At 56.7% G+C, this 22,253-nt stretch overlaps 2 protein-coding genes across 4 annotated transcripts in view; one reads left to right on the top strand and one right to left on the bottom strand.

Annotated features, from left to right (window-relative positions):
• The first annotated feature begins 200 nt into the window (after positions 1 to 200).
• SDS (serine dehydratase) lies at positions 201 to 8,035 on the top strand. Of its 2 annotated transcripts, XM_034672503.1 has the most exons (9): positions 201 to 365; positions 2,762 to 2,839; positions 3,156 to 3,310; positions 3,673 to 3,712; positions 3,955 to 4,094; positions 4,186 to 4,277; positions 4,987 to 5,214; positions 6,990 to 7,114; positions 7,827 to 8,035. In XM_034672503.1, the coding sequence occupies exons 3-9, from the start codon at positions 3,158 to 3,160 to the stop codon at positions 8,033 to 8,035; spliced, it is 987 nt and encodes a 328-aa protein (XP_034528394.1). In that variant the 5' UTR covers positions 201 to 365; positions 2,762 to 2,839; positions 3,156 to 3,157. The 2 variants fall into 2 exon arrangements, with proteins under 2 accessions (XP_034528394.1, XP_011230715.1); XM_011232413.3 differs by lacking the exon at positions 2,762 to 2,839.
• A 413-nt stretch (positions 8,036 to 8,448) lies between these two features.
• The window catches only part of PLBD2 (phospholipase B domain containing 2), a 23,115-nt gene continuing 9,310 nt past the window's right edge, over positions 8,449 to 22,253 (bottom strand). Inside the window, exons 3-12 of one of the 2 annotated variants that reach the window (XM_002925285.4) lie at positions 21,984 to 22,142; positions 20,243 to 20,343; positions 19,809 to 20,023; positions 16,007 to 16,104; positions 13,738 to 13,898; positions 13,013 to 13,108; positions 12,690 to 12,761; positions 11,946 to 12,098; positions 11,225 to 11,387; positions 8,449 to 10,984 (exon numbers count right to left, since the gene is read on the bottom strand). In XM_002925285.4, coding sequence (XP_002925331.3) covers positions 10,817 to 10,984; positions 11,225 to 11,387; positions 11,946 to 12,098; positions 12,690 to 12,761; positions 13,013 to 13,108; positions 13,738 to 13,898; positions 16,007 to 16,104; positions 19,809 to 20,023; positions 20,243 to 20,343; positions 21,984 to 22,142 — 1,386 coding nt within the window. In that variant the 3' untranslated portion in view covers positions 8,449 to 10,816. The remainder of the gene's footprint in view (positions 10,985 to 11,224; positions 11,388 to 11,945; positions 12,099 to 12,689; positions 12,762 to 13,012; positions 13,109 to 13,737; positions 13,899 to 16,006; positions 16,105 to 19,808; positions 20,024 to 20,242; positions 20,344 to 21,983; positions 22,143 to 22,253) is intronic. The other variant, XM_034672502.1, reaches the window with a different exon arrangement.

The following is a 22,253-nucleotide window of genomic DNA, read 5'->3' as shown; positions in this document are numbered from 1 at the left end:
CTGAGGATGGGGAAGAGGAGGGCTGAACGGGGGAAAGACAGGAGGAGGCTGCCAGCAGAGGCGCAGCCAGCTTTCCCCCTCTCCTCCTGGAAGCCCCCGGGCGGCGAGCCAGGGGGCGGGGCTGGGCGGGGGCGTGGCCAGCCCTGGGCCCCCCATTGGCTGCCGGGAGGCGCCCTGGGAATAAAGCCCCGGACCAAAGGCCCAGATCCGTAGCCCCTGGGACGATTCAAGAGACGTTCTACCTGTCCCTCTCCCCTCCATCTGCCGAGGACTCTCTACCCAGGCTATACATCTAGGCCATCTCCAGTCTATCCCTTCCCGGTTTGCTCCCTCTGTGCCGACCGCCCAGCTCCACCACCTTGCAGGTAAGTACCCCCTCCTCAGCCCCACCCCAGTCTGGAGTGCCTGCGGGNGGGGTGCCTGGGGGGGGGGGGGGCTCCAGGGGAAGAGGGGGAGGTAGAGTCAGTGGAGCACAGAAACCCATGCTTTGAAGCCAGACTGGCTGGGGTCAGCATCTAGCTCTGGGCCTCAGTTTTCTCCTCTCTGAAATGGGAATAATAAAAGACCCTTCCTCATCAAGGTGAAATGAGATCGCGCACTTAAAATGTCCAGCCCGATATAGCAATAGCCCGTCTTTATTGAGCTCTTGCTATGAGCCAAGTGAGGGGGCAGCGACTTCTGACAGAGAGGGTACAGGTAGCAGACAGCTTACAGCTGGAGGGAGTGGTGCCCTCCCGTAGGGGGGTCCCTGCCCCTCACTTGACAGCATCCATGCTGCAAGCAGACACAGGTGGGGGAGGAAGCTTCCCAAATCTACCCGAAAGGGCTCTTGTGGGGGATGCCTCCCACTCCCAACCAGGAGAGCTCCCTGAGGTCAGGGCTTGGCAACGTGCACAAGGTCCGCTCAGCCAGAACCGGGGGTGCCACTGTTTCAGGGATAACCTCCAGGAGGTTAACTAAAGTTAATTCAAACAGATATGGGGTTGCCTCTGTAATACGGTGCCTCCAGTCCCTGGCTTTTGTTCAAGAGATCCAGGGGAGAGATGGTATCTCTTTGAGCCCCCCTCCCAGACCCTGGATGTTAGTCAATTCAGACAGACATGAGCTATACCTATTTGGGGGTGCTAAGGTTGGCGGGGTGGTCAGGAACCCCACTCCTCACTTTTCTTCCTACCCAGGCAAATCTAGCCCAATCTGGGAGTGGTGATGGCCTAGGGCTAGAGACGTCCCAGGTGGGGTCATTGGAAATAGGGTGGGACTGCAGAGAAAGAGCCAGTCTTGCTTGGCCTTCTGGAATGGGGAAGGAGGTGGGGGCCACCAGATAGGCTACTCACCCAACCACCTGCTGATCAAATTCTGGCTCAGCCCAAGTTAGGGAGAATCCAGGAGAAGAGGAGGAAAAGGGGCTGCACATATGTGGCCAGACTCTGGGCGACGTCAGTTTCTGGATCCCCCCCCCCAGTCGGTCCAGACAGGGAGGCCTGAGCCACGTGCGAGGTCCTGGAGAGAGCCTAGCTCTGGAACCAGACTGTCTGAATTCCAATCCTGCCTCACCCGCTCACTAGCTGTGTGGCCTTGGGCAAGTCACATTAAGATTCTGCTCCTTATTGCTGTGTGATGAACTGCCCCAAGGTGTACTGCCCCAAGGTGTAGCGATCTAAGACCACAGTAGTCATTGTATTGCTGTCCGTCGTGGCTCTGGGGCTTAACTGGTTTCCACAGGCAGTTCTCACTGGGGTCTCTCGGATGGCTGCAGTGTGATGGTGGCTGGTGATGTCTCAAGGTCACCCCTCATGTCCCACAGGTGACGCTGGCCATCCGCTGTCAGGTAGGGCATCCAAGTGTGGCCTCTGCGTGTGGCCTGGGCTTACTCCCATCACGGCAGCTGGGGTTGGAGACAGAGCTGCCCAAGAGAGACAGCTAGCCGGAGGCTGTGTCCCCTTCTGTGACCTCGTCTTGGGTGTGGGGCGGGGCCAGAGCCGGCTCACACCGGCTCTGGAGAGCACACTGGGCCGTCTCTTCCCAGCTCCACACTCAATGACATCGTGTTGGGAGCATGCAAGTGGCCTTGGTGAAGGTACCGCACAGAAGTGCACACACGGCAAATCAGGGCTTGATTTTTCTTTGCAGAGTCCGTTGTTAAACATTCACCAGCGCTGCGCTGCTTGGAAGCCACAGAGCGTCCCTTCCACTGGCAGCCACAGATCACCCCCCCTCCTCCAGGGTTCAAGGGCAGGAAGCACAGACCCTGCCTCTCACTGAGAAATGCATCAAAGTCTCATCAAAAGAGATGCATGTGGGATGGGAAGAGCTTGCGGTGGCCGTTCTGGGAAACACAATCTGAGCCTTGTTTCCCATCAGGGGAATGGGCTAAGAACGCACCTCCTCGGATTATTAAAAGGATTAAATGCATTAATATCTGTAAAGCTTAAAACAGTGGGTGATACATGGTAATCACTTTAGAAGTGATTATGACATAATATAATAATGATTATAAAAAGCTTTCTCTAACTGGGGATGGGGCTTTCCAAAGGTTAGTATGAAAAAAACACATGCATTTAAATAGATAATTCCTATACACACTAAAACATTCAAACAGCACAAAAGGGGTGCCGAGTGCCAGCTCTCCCCAGAAGCCCCTTGTCCTAACGAGTTTCTTGTGAGTTTCCTGAGATGTTCTATGCACGCAGAAGCTTGTGGATTGTGTGTGTGTCCCTGAGTTTCACACAAATAAACTGTATGTGCTGTCCTGCCCCGTTAGGACTGAGCCATCTTGAAACTCACTCCGAATCGGCAACTGCAAATCCGTCTCCATCTCGCACCCCTTGAAAGGTGCAAGGTCTGAATGTTATTTCTGATGCTTACAGATTCCCAGCATGGTGTGTGTGTGTGTGTGGGGGGCTGTCCTCGTCCCCATTTTACAGATGAGGCAGTTGAGGCTGAGGGGGGATTGCTTGTGTGATGTCACCTGGTGAGTAGGTGGCTCAGTTGAGATTTGAATTCGGCTCTCCAGGATGCTCCTTTTCTGGGCTCTTTCCTTGGCCTCGTGGGAAGCGAGGGGAGGGGTCACTCGCAGGCATGCTGAGGGCTATGTGGCAGCAGCTGGCACCCCAGCTGGCTCTCCTGACCGCCTGGGTGTCCTTCCTTCCTCCCAGCGATGATGTCTGGAGGGCCCCTGCACGTCAAGACCCCCATCCGAGACAGCATGTCCCTGTCCAAAGTGGCAGGCACAAGCGTCTACCTCAAGATGGACAGTGCCCAACCGTCAGGCTCCTTCAAGATCCGGGGCATCGGACACCTTTGCAAGATGGTACGGGATGGGCTCCGCATCACCTGAGTGACGGTGGCGGGTCCTTTCTCCTCAACAGGGCAAGGCCAGTGTCCTGTGCCGACCCCCATGATGCCTGAGGATCTGCTATTAGCATTCCCTCTAGAGAAAGGGCCCCCCCCCCCCAAGAGGGTCCCCTCACGGCCTGATCCAAGCCATCATTTGCCTGCTTCCCCTGCCTCCTGCCCTTCCCTGAGCCAGTCTCTTTGGGGAGGGGCGATGTCACCTGAGAGGCTAGGGCAGTACTGTGTATATCAGAATCACTGGGAACCACTCCAGGTGGGAGGGGAGAGCCAGGGGGAAGACTGGGAGGTGGGCCTCACCCCCCCCTCTTGTCTCCACAGTGGGCTGAGCAAGGCTGTGAACATTTCGTCTGCTCCTCCGGTAAGTGGCCTGCATGCCCCCTGCTGTGTGTCCCTGGGCCAGGCATTCTACCTCTCTGGGCCCTGGTTTCCCTAGCAACGAGCTATGACAAACATCTGCAGCAGCCCCAATTTGGAATTCCAGGGGGGAGGTGAGCAGTCACTCAGAGAGGTGTTCAGAGCCCCAAGGTTGGGGGTGAGTGGTCCCAGTTGGGCTCCCAGGCCCTCCTGTGCCGACACACTCTCCACCCCCGTCCCTGACAGCGGGCAACGCAGGCCTGGCAGCTGCCTATGCCGCCAGGAAGCTGGGCATCCCTGCCACCATCGTTGTGCCCAGCACCACACCTGCCCTCACCATTGAGCGGCTCAAGAATGAAGGCGCCATAGTCAAGGTGGCGGGGGAGGTGAGTACCGACCCAGGGCCGGGGCCGCGGAGGGCGCCTGGTGGCAGGACAGGGTCCCCCAGCCTCTCACCCCTCCCCTGTGTTCTTGCAGATGTTGGACGAGGCCTTCGAGCTGGCCAAGGCCCTGGCAAAGAACAACCCAGGCTGGGTCTACGTTCCTCCCTTTGACGACCCCCTCATCTGGTACGTGGAGCCCAGAGTCCCCTGGCAAGGGGGGGTGTCCACCTCCTACACCACTGGGTGGGCCCCTGCCACAATTCCTCTCGTCACAGCCCTGTGCACAGCTGTTGTACTTGTGTGCCTCCGTCAGGCTCGGCAGCAGGTGCACACGCACGTGCGCCACTGCCCATCCCCCGTGGCCACAAGTGAATGTGTGAGCTCAGATGCACGGGGATCTGCAGCCGGGTCCCCAGAAAGCTGACCCCAAGACGAAGATTCCAGGGAAAGCATTTTCCCTGGGTGATGATGCATTAGAGAAGGAGGAAGGGAGCCGAGGCCAGAAGGGACCAGATAAAGGGCTCTCGTGGACAACCGCGATGGGCAGCTGGAGCTTACTCCCTCAGGGGGCCCCAAACCAGAGGGATCCAGCTGCAGGAGAGGGTGCTGGGGAGCTTAGACACCCACTGCCACCATTCCGGACCCCCACATTGGTGGAGGGCCGCTCTCCGGGGATGTCATCTCCTGCCACATCTGCAGGCAGCTCCAGTGGCCAGAGGAAGCCCTTGGGTAGACACGCAGAGGCTGGCAGCTGGAAATCGGGGCGGAGCTGGGGCGGAGGTGACTAGCCCAGAGCCCATCAGCTGCCTGGATGAGGACAAGTGGCATCTCCGGGACCCCTGCGTGGGGTCTCCAGGGAGCCCGGCCCTGACCTGCCCCCTCTCCACCCCCCCAGGGAAGGCCACGCATCCATCGTGAAGGAGCTGAAGGAGACGCTGAGCGCAAAGCCAGGGGCCATCGCGCTGTCGGTGGGCGGCGGGGGCCTGCTGTGCGGAGTGGTCCAGGGGCTGCAGGAGGTGGGCTGGGGGGATGTGCCCATCATCGCCATGGAGACTGACGGAGCCCACAGCTTCCACACTGCCATCACCGCTGGCAAGCTTGTCTCCCTGCCCCAGGTCACCAGGTGAGCAGCGGGGCTTCCTCCGTCAGGGGTTCATCAGCCTTGGGAAGCCCACCTCAGCGCTGGCTGCGAGGCACACCCCCATGTCAGTCCCACTTTACAGATGAGGAAACTGAGGCTTTGGTCACTTGCCCAGAGTCACACAGCCATTGAGTGGTACTGCTGGGACTGAACCCGAGTCAGTGTTGACTCAGTACCATGGACATCATGCTTCCTCACACCAAAAGTCCAAGATTAAGCATTTATCAAGTGCCCTGTGACAGGGCTTTACACACCTCATTAATTTGCCAGCCATTTACTGGGCCCCTAATACGTGCAAGCACTGCTGATCCTAGGGCAAAGTGGTGAATAAACACGGCCCCTGCTCCCTCGGGGTTCATTTCATATCCCAGCCCCGAACCGTTGACAGATGGCAATTAGAATTAGGTTTGGCACATTATACAGGAGCTCCAAATAACAGTGACTTAAACCAGATTGAACTTTGATTCCTTTCTCATATAAAATGAAAAAACGTCTAGAGGTAGGCAGTCCAGGGGCTCCATGAAGTCGGGGGCACAGGTTCCTTGAGTTTATTCATCATCATCCTTATCGTGTAGCCTTATGGCCCAAAGTAGCTGCTTAAGTGCCAACTATCACACACTGCATCTGGCAGGAGGAGAAAGGGAGGGCAGAAGTGATGCCCCCTCCCTTTAAAGACAGACACTGTACTTCCACTTACCTCTCATTGGCCAGAACTTAGTCACACGGCCACAACAACTGCAAGGGAGGCTGGGAAATGTCTTCCTACCGGGTCTCCACACATGAAGCTATAATAGATATTGGGTAGACAAGTCCTTACCACAGATAGGGAAGACCGAGTCCAGGAGTCTGAATTCCTGAGACTGGCACCCAGGAGCTACCATGTTGGGCTCTGATCCTGCACTGTTGGAATTGAGAAAATACTTGTGGGGTGCCTACCATGAGCCACACGCTGGGCATAGAGCTAAGGTGGTTCGGGCCCCAGGCGCTCCTGGGCGAGCTGGGAATAGAACTGGTGATGACTCCAGGGAAGGTGGGGGGAGTGAACACACTGACTACGAGTGCAGGTCCTGGAGTTACATAGATCCTGTTTGAGGTGCCTGCACCACCACTCCCTAGGCATGTAACTTTGGGCAAGTGACGCACACGCTCTCTGCCTTGGTTTCCTCTCCCATAAAATCGAACCAATGAACAGTAAAAACAGTTGTGAGAATTAAATAATGCTTGCCAAATCCTTGGCACCTAATGCTTCCTCAAGACATAGTCACTATGCCTGTGTCATGGGGGAGGACCCTTTCAGAATTCCACATGGAACCACAGGACTGAGTGCTCTCCCTGGAGGACTCCTTGGAGGAGGTGGCCTTAATCCTGAGCCCTGAAGGACAGGGCAAGACTTGGGCAGGCAGAGTGGTGCTCAGCTTAGTGAGGGTTAAGTGGGTAGAGGGGGACAACCTGCAGCAGGGACTGGGAGTCCTTTCGGGGAACCACAAGGGGGGCTCTCTGGCGTTTGTTCCTCAGTCAGTGTTGAGCACAATATGCTATTTACCCCCAGTGAAGCCTCTGTGCCTTATTAGAAGACTTCACTCGGTCAGGGAGCCCCTGGGACCTTTCAGGGCTTTACACCTGCCCACGGACCCCGCTTCCTTCCTCCTTCTCAAATCCATCTTTCTCTTTCTATCCCTCCTCTTCCCGATGTCTGCCTCCCTCCACCCTCCTGTTTCCCCCATTCCCATCCTCTTCTCCATCCCCACCTCTCCCAGCGTGGCCAAGGCCCTCTGCGTGAAGACCGTGGGGGCTCAGGCCCTGAAGCTGTTTCAGGAACACCCCATCTTCTCTGAAGTCATCTCGGACCAGGAGGCTGTGACTGCCATTGAGAAGTTCGTGGGTATGTGCCACGTCCTTTCAAGACCAGACCTGCTGGTTCAGGACTTAACTGGCTGTCCATGTGCTGTCCTAAGACATCCCATTCACTGCAAATTTTCTTCACAGTCCTATCTCCCATCCCTTCCTAGAACTTCCCATTAATGAAAGATAATACAGTGCAGCAGTAAAAATAGAAAGGCCAAAGCCACAAGTGAAGAAGTAAGCCTGACCACCATGACAGCAGGAAATAATAACTAAGTGTTTAAAAGGTGGGCTATGAGCTTCCTGGTAGCCAGGGTGAAAAAGGAAAGTATGGGCCTCAGGGCTGGCTTCAGAAATGGGTCTGTAAGTAGGCTGGACTTCTGGGTTCAGCCTAGGACAGGGATGGTGTGCCCGTGTTTGCACAGATGCACACAAGCGCACAGACACACACAAAGGTAACCACTAACGCTGCCACTTAATCTCCTGGACTAACATTCAGTTCGGCTCATCAACCATGGCAGTCATGCTCAGATGATGACTCAAGCCTTTTCAACACAGCGCTCAGGCAGTTACAATCATTTTATCAGTGCGAGCCGCATAATGAAACCTGGCCGTGGATCAGGACTTAAAGGTCGACCTGGGGTAGTGAGGGGAGGTTTGGCCCGGGGCCTGAGTCCTGACTTTCCCAACGGCCGGACAGTTCCCCTGAACCCTGCACCCAGGCCCCACCCTCATCACTCCCTCCTCCGCAGATGACGAGAAGATCCTGGTGGAGCCCGCCTGTGGTGCAGCCCTGGCCGCCGTGTACAGCCGTGTGGTTCAGAAGCTGCAGGGAGAGGGCAAGCTCCAGGCCCCGCTGCCCTCCCTCGTGGTCATTATCTGTGGGGGCAGCAACATCAGTCTAGGCCAGCTGCAGGCCCTCAAGGAACAGCTGGGCTTGAAGAACAGGTTGCCCAAGTGAGGGCCCTTCCCCGCCCATCTGCCTCTCTTCCCCAGGGGACCCCTGGGGGAGCTGGAGTTTTATCCAGCACCTCGCTGTAAATATTCTTGTGTCTGCCTGGGAGCCTGAGGCCTGGACCTGCCGGTTCCCTTCCCGGTCCCACAGGCCCTGTGCCAGGGACTGCAGCTCCGAGGTGGAACCGGCTCGGCAGCCAGCAAGGCTGTGAACGGAACCTCTCTGTCCCTAGCCACCGCGGCTCCGTGAGGGCCGCCCGCGTGTCCCATACCAAGTCCCCAGTGCTGCGTGGGCAGGAGGGACGGGGACTGCGGTAGGACAGGCCTCCTCCCTGGAAGGCGCACAGGGCCTGGTCCAGGACTGAGAACCACCCGTCCTCTCCCCGGCCCCGCCCCCCAGGCATTTTTCTAATTGCAGACTTTTTCATTGAAAAAGAAAAAAATGTATTTATGAAATGAAGATCCTTTGAGTTTCTCCTTTGTCACCCTCTGCCTCCCTGCCTCCCCCCCCACCTACCTGCTTATAGTCCTGACCCCTGCACCCTGCCCCCTGGAACCCTGGCACCCCATGGACATGGGGGCCAGGACCCTACTCCCTGCTGGGCTTGCGATCCAGGAGGCAGAAAGCAGGGAGGGAGGGAGCTGAGCAAGAGCTGGGGCAAGGGTTGCCTCCACTGGAGGCAGAACCAGCCCCCAACCTGAGGCAGATGAGGCTGGCCTCATTCTGACAGGCCTGATACCAGAATGGCCTAATCACAGAACCACTGGGAGCAGAGTAGTGAGCCCCCCATCTCCGGGGGTGTGTAAACTGTCAACGGACACCCATCGCAGGGACTCAGAAGGAGCAGCCTTGAAGTGCCATGCAAACCGTCTCAGACATGAAAGCCTGCCCTCCAAGGAAAGCATGTGCTGACACCAGCACACGGAAACAGAAGAGGGCCTGCCGGGGCTCCTCGAGGTCTGGGAAGGGACACCAGCACACCACCCATAGCAGCCCCACGTGATTCCCTGAACCCCCAAGTTCAGAGTGAAGCCTGAGACCCCTCTAGCCCCTCAGGACGTGACGCAGACCCACATGGGCCTGCAGAAGCCCTACCCACCCCGACAAACAGCAGGGGCTGTGAGGTTCAGGGGGGAGTCCAACCCGGCCCAGACACAGGCTTCTCCACTGACTTCCAGCCAGGAGGGACAGACATGTATTTACAGGGGATGGGACATCAAGGACAGGCTGGCAGGGACAGCAAACCATCAGCCCCTTGGCCCCAGAATTCTTCCTGGGGGACAGAGTGGGACTAAAATAGTGCTCAGTTCAGGAAAACCTACCCAGAATAGGATTGCTTTCAGCCTCACCTGTCCCACTTGAGTTAGCACAAAACCCCCCAAAAAGGCAAGGCAGACCCCTCTGTCCCCTCTAAAAGCTGAGGCATGGAGGCCTGGGGTCAACCAGCTGGCTAAGATCAGACAGTGACAGACTCTGTTTTGCGTTGACCTGTATCCTACAGTGGAACTTGGGCAAGTCTTGTTGGTTAATAAGGCCCTGGGATAGGACCCAGAACAAAGCAAGTGCTTAGGAACATCTGGATGGACGGACGGATGGATGGATGAATGGACGGACAGACGGATATAGATGAGTGAATAGGTGGATGTGTGGATGGATGGATGACAGATGAACAGGTGGGTGGGCGGAAAACGGATGGATCTATGGATGAAGGACAAATGGATGGATGGGTAAGTGGGTGGGTGGATGGATGGATGGATGGATGGATGGATGGATGGATGGATGGACGGATAGGTGAATGGACAGGTGGATGGGGGAATAGGTGAATGGATGGGTGGTTGGGTGGGTGGATGGCTGGGTGGACAGATGAGTAGATGGCTGGATGGATGGAAGACGGTGCAGATGGACAATGGGTAGGTGGGTTAGCAGATGAATAAATGGACAGATTAGTGGGCAGAAGAATGGACAGGAGAATGCATGGGTAGATGGTGCAGAACCCAAACCAGAGAGGAGAAAAAGCACAGCACAGGAGCCACGGCCTCTCATTTAATGGCAGCACAGCCTGCAATTTGGTTCCTACAGCAGGGGAGCTGTGGGCAGCGCCCTGAGGCTGGGGCAAGCCCAAGTCGGGGGCAGGGGACATGAGACTGCAGCATAGCGGCGGACACTCTTGTCTGCCCCTGAAGGCCCCTCCAGCCACAAGTCACCAGAAACTTTGGTTTTTGTTTGTTTTCAAGTTTCTGTCCTCAGGGAATCTATCCAGAGGGGGAACAGGGGGCTGCTTCCTGAGGGAGCAGAGTGGCTGGGGCTGGGAGACAGAAAGACCGATGCCACCCAGACGCAATGCCCAGGTCTCGGACCGAAACCCCACAAGTCCCAGAGCTACCAGCAGGAATGACACTGGGAGGCAGGAACTGGAATGGTCCCCTCCTGCTCCACCAGGGGCCCCAAACCCCATCCGAGGACCCCTCCCAAGCCCTCAAGAGGGGGCAGCACGAGGATAGGGCCCCAGCATAGGAGAAAGAGAGAAGCAGACAGAGTAGAGAGAGAGATGCAGAGAGGGGACAGGGGAGGCACTCCCTCACTTAAGGGGAGTGAACGAGTCAGTTCTGGGCCCCACTGGGCCCCGTGTCCCACCCAGGAGACAACCCAAACGAGAGTGAACCTGGCAGACCCAGGTCCCCGATCTGGGTACAGCAGGGGACGAAGCCCACAGAGGGAGCAGGCAGGAGGTCAGGGTGGTGGCTGGTGGGTGGCCCCGCTGGGGGTCAGCAGGGCAGAGAAGGAGACTCAGTCCCACCAGACCTCGATGGGCGAGAACTTCCAGAGGTCAGGCTGGCCCATGTGCAGCAGGCTGCTGAAGGGCGAGGAGCTCCACTGGAACGGGGGCAGCTGGTCCCACGTAGGGCCACTGACCGCGATGATGTGAAAGGCCCTGGCCAGTGCCATGCTGGTCACCTGGAGGCCAGGGCAGAGGTCACTGAGCACCAGCCTGGGCTAGGCTCTGAGCTGCCCCAATCTAGAGGGCATGATCCCAGCCCTAACTTTGACCCCACCCACAGTCCCATGCTGACCCTGCCCCCCACCCCACCATCTGCTCTGACCCCAGCCTTCACCACCAGCCCCCCACCCCGTCCCCCACAGCGATGATGGCGTCTAAGCCCACCCCCTGCCCCCAGGCCTGGGGCGGGGCAGCACCTTTACGTCTATGCCACCGTGGGAGCGCTGGTACAGGGCCTGGAAAGGGTAGGAGCCGTTGGCTGGATTCAGGTCAGAGCGGGCTGAGATGGCGTTCTCTGCGTTGGCCTGGGGATTGCAGGCTTTGCATAGCGACAGGGGGTCATGCAGGAAGTCATTGTACCTGGACGTGGGAAGGGAGAAGACATCAGGCGTGCTGGGAAGGGGAGGCCGAGCTCCCGGTGGTAGCAGCCCCGGAAACAAGCCACCTGGGTTCACACACCCAGCTCCCGCCACCCCACCCCCAGCCCCAGCCCGGGGCTTCCCTCACCCTTCACCTCATCATCCATGCCCGTCCTCACATCTGCTCAGGCAGCCCTTCCTCCAGGGCCCCTCAAGGCCCCCCATCCCCGATCCAGGCTAGACACCCCATCCTGCCCCTTCATCGCAGTTCTGGGGGCTCAGGCCGTCCTCGCTCTGCACCCACATCAGTGTGAGTGCCTGACGGAGTTCGCATCTCCCACAGCCAGGCTGCTCCCTGCTTTGTGCCGTTCCTCCGGGACCTAGCACGGTGGCCAGCACCGGGTGGCCGCTCAGCAGCGGGTCAGCACCCTCCCCTTCACGTGTGGTTACGGTCAGCTGCCATCCTGCGAACCCCCGGGCTCGTGGCGAGGTTTACCTGGGCACCAGTGAGGCGCACGGAAAGCTCTGTGGGGCTCAGGGCTCAAGCTCCCCCACGCACCTCATGAGCCGGAGCATGGAGTCCAAGTCATGCACCAGCGACTGGTTCCGCCGGAAGATCTGCGCCCTGGGGCTGCCATCATAGGAGAACCAGTCCCCGTACTGGGCCACCAGGGCCTGCAGCCCGCTGGCGTTGAACACATTCTCAAAGTACCTGTGGGTGATAAGGACGGTCACTTGCCACTCTGCCCACACTGGCCTTGGCCGGGGAGGGGGGGGGGCGGCCATAGCACCACATTATCACTAACAACCACGACAGGACAGCGATAGTCACGTCTTCTGTGTATGCTGGGGGGTGGCCAAGCTTAGGCTCTGCGGTCCAAGCTGACTTCACTGCTGGACAGCTGGGGAATGTGCCTGGGGAAAGTTAAGCTGGAGGCCTCAGTTTCCCCATCTGCGAAATGGGAACAGGGGCTGTGGCTACCGTGCGGTGGTTGTAAGGACCGAATCTCTCATTTGGTAGGGCACGGTGAGAGTCCAGAGTTGATGGCCGTGCGGCCCAGTTATAGCAGACGCAGTGGGGGAGCCACAGCAGGGGTCGGCACCTGAGCCTGGCCACCCCTCATCACCCCGCTGTGGGCGCAGACCTACGTCCCACCACTGTGCCCTCAAACTGGCAGGGCTTTCCCAGCCAGAGAAAGGCCAGGGTAGTTTCTTTGCTCTGTGGTTTGATAAGATCATGCAGGGACGGACCCCTGACCAGCACAGAAAACTGAGTCGGGGTGGAGCAGGGGTGGGGACATACGGTATGTTGTAGCTGGCCCAGTAGGTCTTCTGGTAGAGTTCTGAGGTCTTATCGGCCACCACCACCATGCCCCTGGGACCAAGAAGAGAGATGGGGCAAGACTGGTGAGAAAAGGGGCACCTGTGGGCGCTGCCCTGCTCAAGAACCCCTGATGGCTCCCTATTGCCCAGAGGCACATTAGGTCCTGGATCTTTTCCCCCAGTCAGAGGCTGCCTCCCCCTCCCACCTGGCCTTCCTTAGAGGTTCACCTTCCCACACACATTCCAGCATGCCTCCAGACTTTTTCCTAGGCAGGTCCCTGCTTTCCTTCCCAGGGCACTCACGGGATCTGCTCCAGGATGGTGAGCACCCTGTTCCCAGGGCTGGGCCCGCCAGGGACGAATGCCTTGTAGTCCACAATCATCCACTGGTTGTTGTACCTGCATGCCCAAGGAAGGAGGACTGAACACACCCTGGGGTCACTGCCCCAGCCTGCCCCTTGCCGAGTCCCCCGCACCACAAGGAATCAAGGGGAAGGGGTGGCATGGCGGGGTGTCCTGCCATCTGACTGTCACCCTAACACTGCAGCTTGACCAGGTGTCCTCGGCTCCCAGCATGCTGTCTGTCTGCTCCAGAGAAGTCTATGCCTCCCTAATGCTTCTTGGAATAAAGTTCAGTTCTTTAGCCTGACGTTCTAAGGCCCTGCACTACCCAGCTCCAGTGTCTCTGGCTCACAGGGTCCCCACTGACTCATACCCACTTGCTCAGATGGCCCTTCCCGTCTCCGAAGCCCTCAAACCCCAAGTTCTCGTCCTGGCCTCCCTCTGGGGGCCTTTCCCTGGAAGGAAGAGCCTGAAGAAAAGAGGCAAAGCCCCAGCTTCCCTAAGTCTAAAACAAGGGAGAAGACTTTAAGACACCTTCCAACTCCAGCAGGTGCCATGAGAGGGCTCTGCAGGGGGTGTGGGGCATGTGGCCCTGGTGCCACGTCAGGTCCCTGGGCTCTGACTGTTAGCGGGGACGTTGGTCCATTTCTTGAGTGAGGAGGTCACAGTGCCAGGAGCCCACTCACGTGCCACTGTTGAACCTCTTGAAGATGTCTGCCCAGGCGTCCCCGTCCAAGGCCAAGCGGTTGGCCACCACGTTACGCAGCCACTCCAGGACACAGTCCTTGGGCTGCACATACTTCCAGAGGGCCGGGTTCCTGTTGCCGATGGTGGTCTCCAGTGTCACCTGTGGGAGGGCCGAGGGGGCGCTGCATGGTAGGGCCCCCTGACTTAGGACCGGGGCATGCTGCCACCAAGTGGCAGTGCTGCACCAATCATGGTTCATACACTGATTACAGTTTTTTAAAACCTCGTGTGCTGGTTTGGGTACACACTCCTCACTGGTTCCCTGGCTGAGCGCCAACAGGGATTCACAATCATGCACCCCACTTTGCCCTGGGGAACAGCCCCTGGGAGAGCCCAACGTGGTGCTCCTTATGGACCCAATTCCCCCAACCAAGTCACTCAACTCTTTCCCTGGGGAGACAGCATCCCATTTCTACCCTGTCCTTGCAGTTTTGCAGGGAAAGTCGGGCGGCGGCGGCTGCTAGCCTGGTAGACTACCACAGCCTCACTGACCCCTTACAGCCCTCCTGGGAAAAGCACAGTCTGGCTACCAATGCCCCTTTCTACTGAAAGGTACACTGAGGCCTGAAGAAGCTAAGAGACGTGCCAAAGGTCATGTCTGATAAGTGGATGGGCCAAGATTTGACCACCAAACTTCCAATTCTTAAATCAATGCTCGTTCCTCTATAGCAGGATGTTAGCACGCCTCCTCCTCTTTCATACAAAGCCAAAAAACCCAGCTAAACAATAGCACAGCCATAAATGTGATGTCTGAAAGAAAAATCTGGAAAGTAAGCCTCTTGAGAGCAACGCCCAGGTGTCAACACCTTCTTCCACTCCTTCCAGCCTGTCTCTTCCTTGTCCCTCAACCAGCATCCAAAGCCACGGCCGGGATTCAGATCAGCACAGCCTTGAAAGCCCTGGAAGGCAGTTTCCCCTCTCAGGGCGGGGGAGTTCTGAACCTGGGGTAGTACTCAGGGAGTCTGAAGACTTGGAGGGGAAAACACCGCCTCTTCATTCCCACCGCCACCAAACTGGAACTCAGCATCTCCTCGCGTTGCGAGCACAGGTGACCCACCGCCGTGATGTGAGGGGTACTGGAGACCGTCACCAACAGAACTCAGATGTGTTCCCACCACAGGACAGGGCTGCCCCTATCCCAAAACATCATTTACGCTCCCTGTTCCTTCGAAATTATGGTAGTTAGCACACCGGCTCCCAGAGCTTGCTATGTCGTCAGTTAACAAAACAGTGCATCGATGATACGAGAAGGTTATTTATGTAGTATTTCGCTAAACACATTTCAGTATCACTGGTTTCCTTTATGATCCCATATATTTTGGTTTATGCATCTGAAAATGTTATGCTGGGAAGGGGTTCACAGCCCCCCAGACTGTCAAAGGGGTCTGTGGCACAAGCACAGTGAAAGACCCCGATGGAAGGGACGTTTCCTGCCGGGACCCCTCCCAGGTGACCGGGTGAGACCTCCTCAGCTGTCCTTCCCCAGACTGTCTCCTCCTTTCCCTAGCCGGACTGCTGCAAGGGGTCCCCTCACCTACACCTGGCCCTCTCACGCCTCTTACCCCATTTCAGGGGACTAAGCCCCCCACGTCTCTCAGAAGGTAGCAGAGAAGGAAAGAGCCCCTTGTCGCCGCCCCCTCAGGGAGACCGGGACCTTCTGCTTGGAGGGTATTTTTTAGAGCGGTGTTTTCTTCTCCTCTGCGTGTTGCAATCTCAGGGCTCAATGCCCCAGCGAGGGGTGCCAGGAACAGATTTCTAAACGAGCCTGGACCCCAGCCAGGAAAACCGATAAAAACAACACATCGTAAACAACACTTCTTTAGAAACCCTGGCCGGGTTAGAGGGAGTCTGAGGAAGGCAGGAGGGGAGGCAGGATGAGAAACAGCAAGTGTGGAGAGAGGGATGGCTTATGCTAAAGACAGCCAAACGGGGTCACTGAGGTCAAGGTCAAGGGCCCCCAAGAGCAGCGACTGCTGAAGAGTTAGTTCCAGATGCAGAGTCCGGGGAGGCTGCAGGACTTGGCGGCCCCCGGGGCGACTGGGAATCCGCTTGTAAGAAGCCACCCACCCCCCCCCAGTAGTCCAAGTACCACAGCAGAAGAGGCTCCAGCGTGGGACGGGGAGGGGGGGGCTGCATCCACCCACCTGCCCAGAGCTGCTGGGTGACCCACAGCCCGGGGGAGAAATGCCACGCGGGAGGGACACTCACCAGCCCACTGCCCATAATGTAGAAGTCATCACAGGAGAAGAGGGTGCCGGGATAGGATGAGAAGACCACCTTGTTGCCGGGAGCCAGGGGAGAGTTCTCTGCGGGGCGAGAGCGGGCCCGGCAGGGGGCGGGGGTGCAGGTCAGACAAGCCCGCCTGGGGACCCCCCTGCACCCCAACCCAAGAGCCGGAGCCTCCAGGTGGGGAGCAGCAGACCTTGGGGGAGCCTCTATCCATTCTAATATGTGAGCAAACCGGCCACGAGCGGCTGGTGGGAAAGGGGACTGGGGAGTGACTGCTTCCCGGGGTTTCCTTCTGGGGCGATGAAGGTGTTTGGGAACTAGGTGCAGGTGGTGGAGGCACAACACTGTGGGTGTTTTAAATGCCGAGAATTGTTCGCTTTAGAATGGTTCACCTTACGTTGTGTGAATTTCACCTCAATAACATAAATAAACCAATACATAAATAAACAACCAGAATTTTCTTTTTTTTACTACCAGAAATTTTTAAAAATCAGCGCAGATTTATATTTTCTTCTAGAACAGGTAAAACTAACCTAATGGGAAAGAAACAAGAAGAGTGGTTGCCTGAGGAATAACTACGAGGGGCACAGGGAACTGCCTCGGGGGGACAGAAATGTTCTCCATCTTTACTGAGTGGTGGTCACGTGACTGCATGTGTTGGTCCAGACCCCCCCCCATATACATCCTAAAGGTGTGTTTATAGCCATGGGTTGGGGGGGGGAAGCACAGCCCAGGATGTCATTTATCACCCATCAGAATGGCAGAAATTGAAATGAACGTAACACCCAGTGCTGACAAGGCTGAGGGAAAGCGGACACGCTCACAGACTTGTGGCCAAGTGTGAACTGGACCAGCCACTTTTGGAGGCAATCTGGCTGCATGTATCCAGAGCCTAAAATGTTTAATTATGCCCATCTTGTTTATTGTTATTTTTTTAAGTAGGTTTCCCACCCAGTGAAGAGCCCAGTGCTGGGCTTCAACTCACAACCCCAAGATCAAGACCTGGGCTGAAATCAAGAGTTGGACACTTAACCAACTGAGCCATCCAGGCGCTGTTAATTACGCCCCTCTGTTTTTTGTTTTTTTTAAGATTTTATTTATTTGAGAGAGAGAGCAAGTGGGGGGAGGAGCAGAGGGACAGGGACAAGCAGACGCTGTGCTCAGTGCAGAGCCTGACGCAGGGCTCCATCTCACAACTCTGAGATCACAGCCTGAGCCGAAATAAAGAGTCGGACGCTTCACCGACCGCGCCACCCCGGCGCCCCTACTTACGTCCATCTTTTAACCTACAGTTTTCCCTTGGGGGCCCACTTGCCGCAGCACCGACTGAAACACCAAAGACCTGGACGTGCCCCAAACCCCCAGTGGAGAACTAGTTAAAAGTTTAACATCAGCTGTTAAAAGCTGGACTGAACGTGGCAATATCCAAAATTCTTCAAGGCCAGCTGTTGAGCAAAGGGCCCAAGTTGCAAACAATCCATATGGTATGGTCTTATTTATTTAAAACAAAACAAAACCAAACACAACAACGACAACAGAAAGCAAACCGTTTAGGGCAGTGAAACTGCTGTATAATACCGTAAAGGCGGATACCTATCGTTGTGCGGTGACCAAAATCCGCACAACCATACTATTCAGGGTGGTCTTGAATGTCAACTATGGATTTCCACTGATAGTAACGTCCCGACACTGGTAGGTCAATTGCAACGAGTGTACCACACCAATGCAACATGTTTACAGCGGGAGAAAGGAGCGGGGCGGTATATGGGAACTCTGTATTATCTACTCGATTTATCTGTAAGCCTAAAGCTTTTCTAAAAAATAGTCTATTACCCAAAAAAAAAAGGTTCATATATACACAGTATAAGTGCATCTAGTGCAAAACATCTAGATGGATCCAAACCAAAATGGCAGCAGGTATCCTCTTAGGAAGGATCCGAAATTTGGGAGAAGGGTATTACAAGAGAGGTCTTTCTTCATCTGCATTTATGGAATTTGTGTCAGCAAGAATGTATTCATGTGTTACTAGCATGATAAAAAACAATTAAAACAAATGGAAAAATAAGGCACATTTTAGTCTAGAAAAAAACAGAACCAAATATTCACAGAAATTATCTCCTGTGGGTTATGGGGTGTTCAAGTGATTTCGATGGTATATGAACGTTTAAGTGTATTTTCCAATTTCCTATACCATATGTGTATAACTTACATAGGTTTTGTTTGTTTGTTTGTTTACATAATCTCTACTCCCAACTTGGGGCACAACTCACAACCCCGAGATCAAAGAGTTGTGCGCTCTACCGACTGAGCCAGCCGGGCGCCCCCTTCCGCAGGCTTTTGTCAGAAGACAGTACCATGTTCGTGGATCTACAGCAATGACGGTCAGACCTGTGGCTACAAACAGCACCACGGGTGAACCTCACAGGCGCGGCGCTACGCGAGAGAAGTCAGACACAAGGGAGCACGCGCTGTATGTGTCTACGCACGTGACGCGCAGAATCAGGCCCACCCCATCCGCGCCGTGAGAGGCAGATGGAGATTATGCTGGGTGGGGATACGTGCCTGGAAAGGGCCAGGAGAGCAGCTTCGGGGGGGCTGGCGCTGTTCTGTTTCTCAGTGTGGGTGCACTTCCAGCTGCACACGTGTGATGTGCACGCTTCTCTGCACACGTGTCAACACAGAAATTTACTTATGCTAACGGGCATTAGGCTGTTTCCCAACATTACCGTAGTGACATCCTTGTACACCATTTCTATGCAGAAGTTGAAATGTTTCTCTAGGGGCAGATCTGAGCCAAGAATTGCTGGACCACGGGAGTGACAGATTTTGAACTTTATTAGATACCAGCTGGGTTTGTCCTCAAAGTGGTGGCGCCACCCGGTACTCCTATTAGCAGAGGACGAGGGTATACGTTTCCCCACCCCCTCGCCACCTCCTGGCAACATTCGATTTTTAAGTTTCGCCAAGAAGGAGGCAGTGCAAACATTTGGCAGTGGCTACCTCTGGGGTGGACACGGGGGCCAGCGATCGGAGGGGGAAGCCCTGCTGGGGTACTGGGGCCTTAGCTGCAAAGTTCCCACATTCAACAGGAAGAGCGTATTCATGCATTCCTTGTGTAGCTGAGTGTTTGCACTGAGCGTCTGCTGTAATTCTTCCCGTGCTTGCACCCCTACCATCTGCGGTATGACCCTGCGATCCCTCACATCAAATGCTGGGCTCTGTTTTCCCCACCTCTCAAATGGGAGCTGGTCACCTGACTTGCTCTGAGCAACAGAATGTTGCGGCCGTTTCAATCAGCCTTCAAGAGCCCTTCCACACTGCCCTGCCCAGATGTCACATGAATAAGCCTGAGCCAGCCCAGCTGCCCCAACACCCAGCAGAGAGCCACCCCCAGACACGCAGATGAGGCCATCCTGGGTCAGCCAGCTCACCCTGGCTGAGCCAAGCATCAGCGACCCAGCCAATATCAGCCAGGCCTGGCCTGGCATAACCAAACCCAGGGGGCTGACCCACAGACATGTTGAGCAAAAATAAACGGTTGTGTTTCAAGCTTTTGTTGTTTTAAATTTGGAGTGATTTGTTACGCAGCAACAGGGAACTGATACACCTAGTGAAAAGGAACTAAAAGGAAACAAAAATGTCAGCATTATCTTATGATGGACTCCTAGAGTGGCTGGACGGGGTGCACGGGGCCAAGGCCCACAGCTCCAGGCGCACACCTCCCCCACCCCCGCACTATGCCCACACGCACCCTCGCACAGACGCACCCACATCCACCCACCTTGCGGGTCTTCCCGGAACTGGAACCAGTACTTCTTGATGACACGCAGCATGTTCTGGTAGGAGCTCCAGGTGTTGTGGGCGATCAGGAGGTCCGTGTGGCCAGGCAACAGCTTGATGAGGGCAGAGCAAGAGCCAGAGCCCATAACGTGCTTGCTCTTGGTCTTATTCAGGGCGGGCTCCAAGTCTCCCAGGTCCCCGGCGAGCTGCAACAGGCTGAGGAGGGCGGGGGTGCCACAGGGTTACCAGGCCTGCCTGCCCTGCCGGGAGTGCATGTCCACATCCCTTCCACAGAGGAGCAAGCTGAGGCTCCGGAAGCTAGGTGAGCGGTCCGAGGCCGGGCCAGGAGGTGGCCCGGACTGGAGCCCAGGTCTGTCTGGCGATAAGGTGCATGGCCCTCTCCCCTACCCTGTCCGCTCCGGGAGGGGCACTTACAGGAACCCCAAGGGCTTGACGGTAAACCTCCCAGTTGGAAAGGTCATACTGCCTTCATAGCTGTCCTCGAGGCCTTTCAGCTGCAGGAGGGTCAGCCGCACCTAGGGGGAGGGGCACAGATGGGGTGAGGCCTCTCCCCCCATGGGCTTGCGCCTTCTCCTGCAATGGGAGGGGCTCTGGTCTGGGGATCCAGACAGGGCAGGAGGGACCCAGGTAGCCCTGACCCCCCTTACCCAGTACCCAGCCCTCTGTGCCAAGCACTGTCTTGCCATCACTTAGTTAACTGTTTCTGCCCTCTGCCGACCTAAATAGCCCCCCCGTAAGAACTCAAAGCCACCTCCTCCAGAAAGCCTCCTGGCCAGCCCTGACCCACTGCCAACTGCTCCCTCTTCTGAGCTCAGCTCCTGGCTGCACTGCTGCCTCAGGGCACATGTCTCAGTAGCTGACTCCTCCCCATGGTCACTGCCTCTGCTCTCTAACTAGGGAGGTCATCGCTGTGTCCCCCGTGCGGCCTTGGTCGGCTCTGAGTATATACCAGGCACTTTGTTCACATCTGCAAGTGGGATGGGCAGATGGACAAAAAACTAAGACACATGGACAAACAGTCAGGCAGCACTGAGAGATGGCTGCATGGCCGCGAAGTTATGTAGGAGGGAGGGAAGGACAGAGAAGCAATCGTCCAGGTGGATGGCAGGGGGGAGAGAAGGACAGATGTCTAGTCGGGTGCACAGACTGGATGCGCAGACAGGACAAGACAGATCCATTCTTCTATCAATAAACATTCAACCAACTTTACATGTAAAGCACCTACTGTATGCCGGCCCTTGTGCTAGGCGCCAGGGAGACTGTGCTGAACAAAGCAGATGTGGTCCCCGCCTTGTCCTCGGGGGGCTCGAGTCTCGCTGAAGACAGGCTCTGAGGCCCTCACTAGAGCGCCACAGGGAAGTGTGGGGATGGGACAGAGGTGAGGGGTGGGGGGAAGAGGAAGTGCTCTGGGCAGAAGGGGCAGCAGGTCCTAAGCCCTGAGGCAAGAGGTAACACATCTTGTTCGAGGAACCAGGAGGTCAGGGAGGCTGGACCACAGAGCGAGGATGTCAGCAAGAGACGAAGCTGGGGATGGACAGGGTGCAAAAGGAGCGAGGACATCATCCCCACGGAACGGGGCGGCTCCTGATGGGGAGACAGAGCAGCAGTGACGGAGCTACGGATGGACAGACTGACACCGACAGGTGCTTCGATGGCCAATGGCCAGGAGGAAGGTGGGGAATGAAGCAGACAAGGTGGCTGGTCAGACAGACAGCTAGGCAAGTGAATGGGAAGCGTGTGTGTGAGGGCAGTGGACAGACGGGTAGACGGTGGGCAGGGAGATGGACAGGCAACCAAATGGGGTATGTCAATGGTTGGGGGGTGGTTGGTGGGAGAACTGAGAAGTGGCCTAAGATGGGCAGGGGTGGCAGATGGGTGAGAGGAAGAGAGAGGAAGACGGATAGGCCTGTGGGTGGTATGTGTGCTGACAAAGTAGACACACGGATGGCTGGGTGGGAAGGAAGGGGAGACAGGNGGGGGGGGGGGGGGGGCTGATGGATGGGTGGGTAGATGGATGAAGGAGAGAGGGAGGGAGAGAGGGAGAAGGGCTGGGGAAGAGGGGTGGGAGATGGGCAGCTGGCCAGCCGGGACGGCAGCAGCCGGAGCAGGGACAGGTCCCCAGAGCAGACCCACAGGGCAGGGGGGCCGCACCCACCTGATGCCAGTAAGCAGAGCCCCGGTGCCGCTCCATCTCCGCCTGCATCCACTCCAGGTTGGTCTCCAGGAAGCTCTTGAGCTTTTCGCAGTAACCGACTTCGTACTCGAAGGGGCCGCAGTAATTCACCACCGTGTTCATCCAGTGCATGTAGATGAGCTGTGGGGCGGGCACGGCGGGCAGGGGAGGGGTGGGAGAGCCAGGCTCCCCCTCGGGCTCACTCTTCACCCCTATCCAGGCCGCGGAGAACCACGGTGCCCTGCTGAGGCC

The sequence above is a fragment of the Ailuropoda melanoleuca genome, chromosome 12, assembly GCF_002007445.2.
Source record: "Ailuropoda melanoleuca isolate Jingjing chromosome 12, ASM200744v2, whole genome shotgun sequence".
NCBI lineage: Eukaryota > Metazoa > Chordata > Mammalia > Carnivora > Ursidae > Ailuropoda > Ailuropoda melanoleuca.
This window is presented reverse-complemented; position numbering and strand designations above follow the sequence as displayed.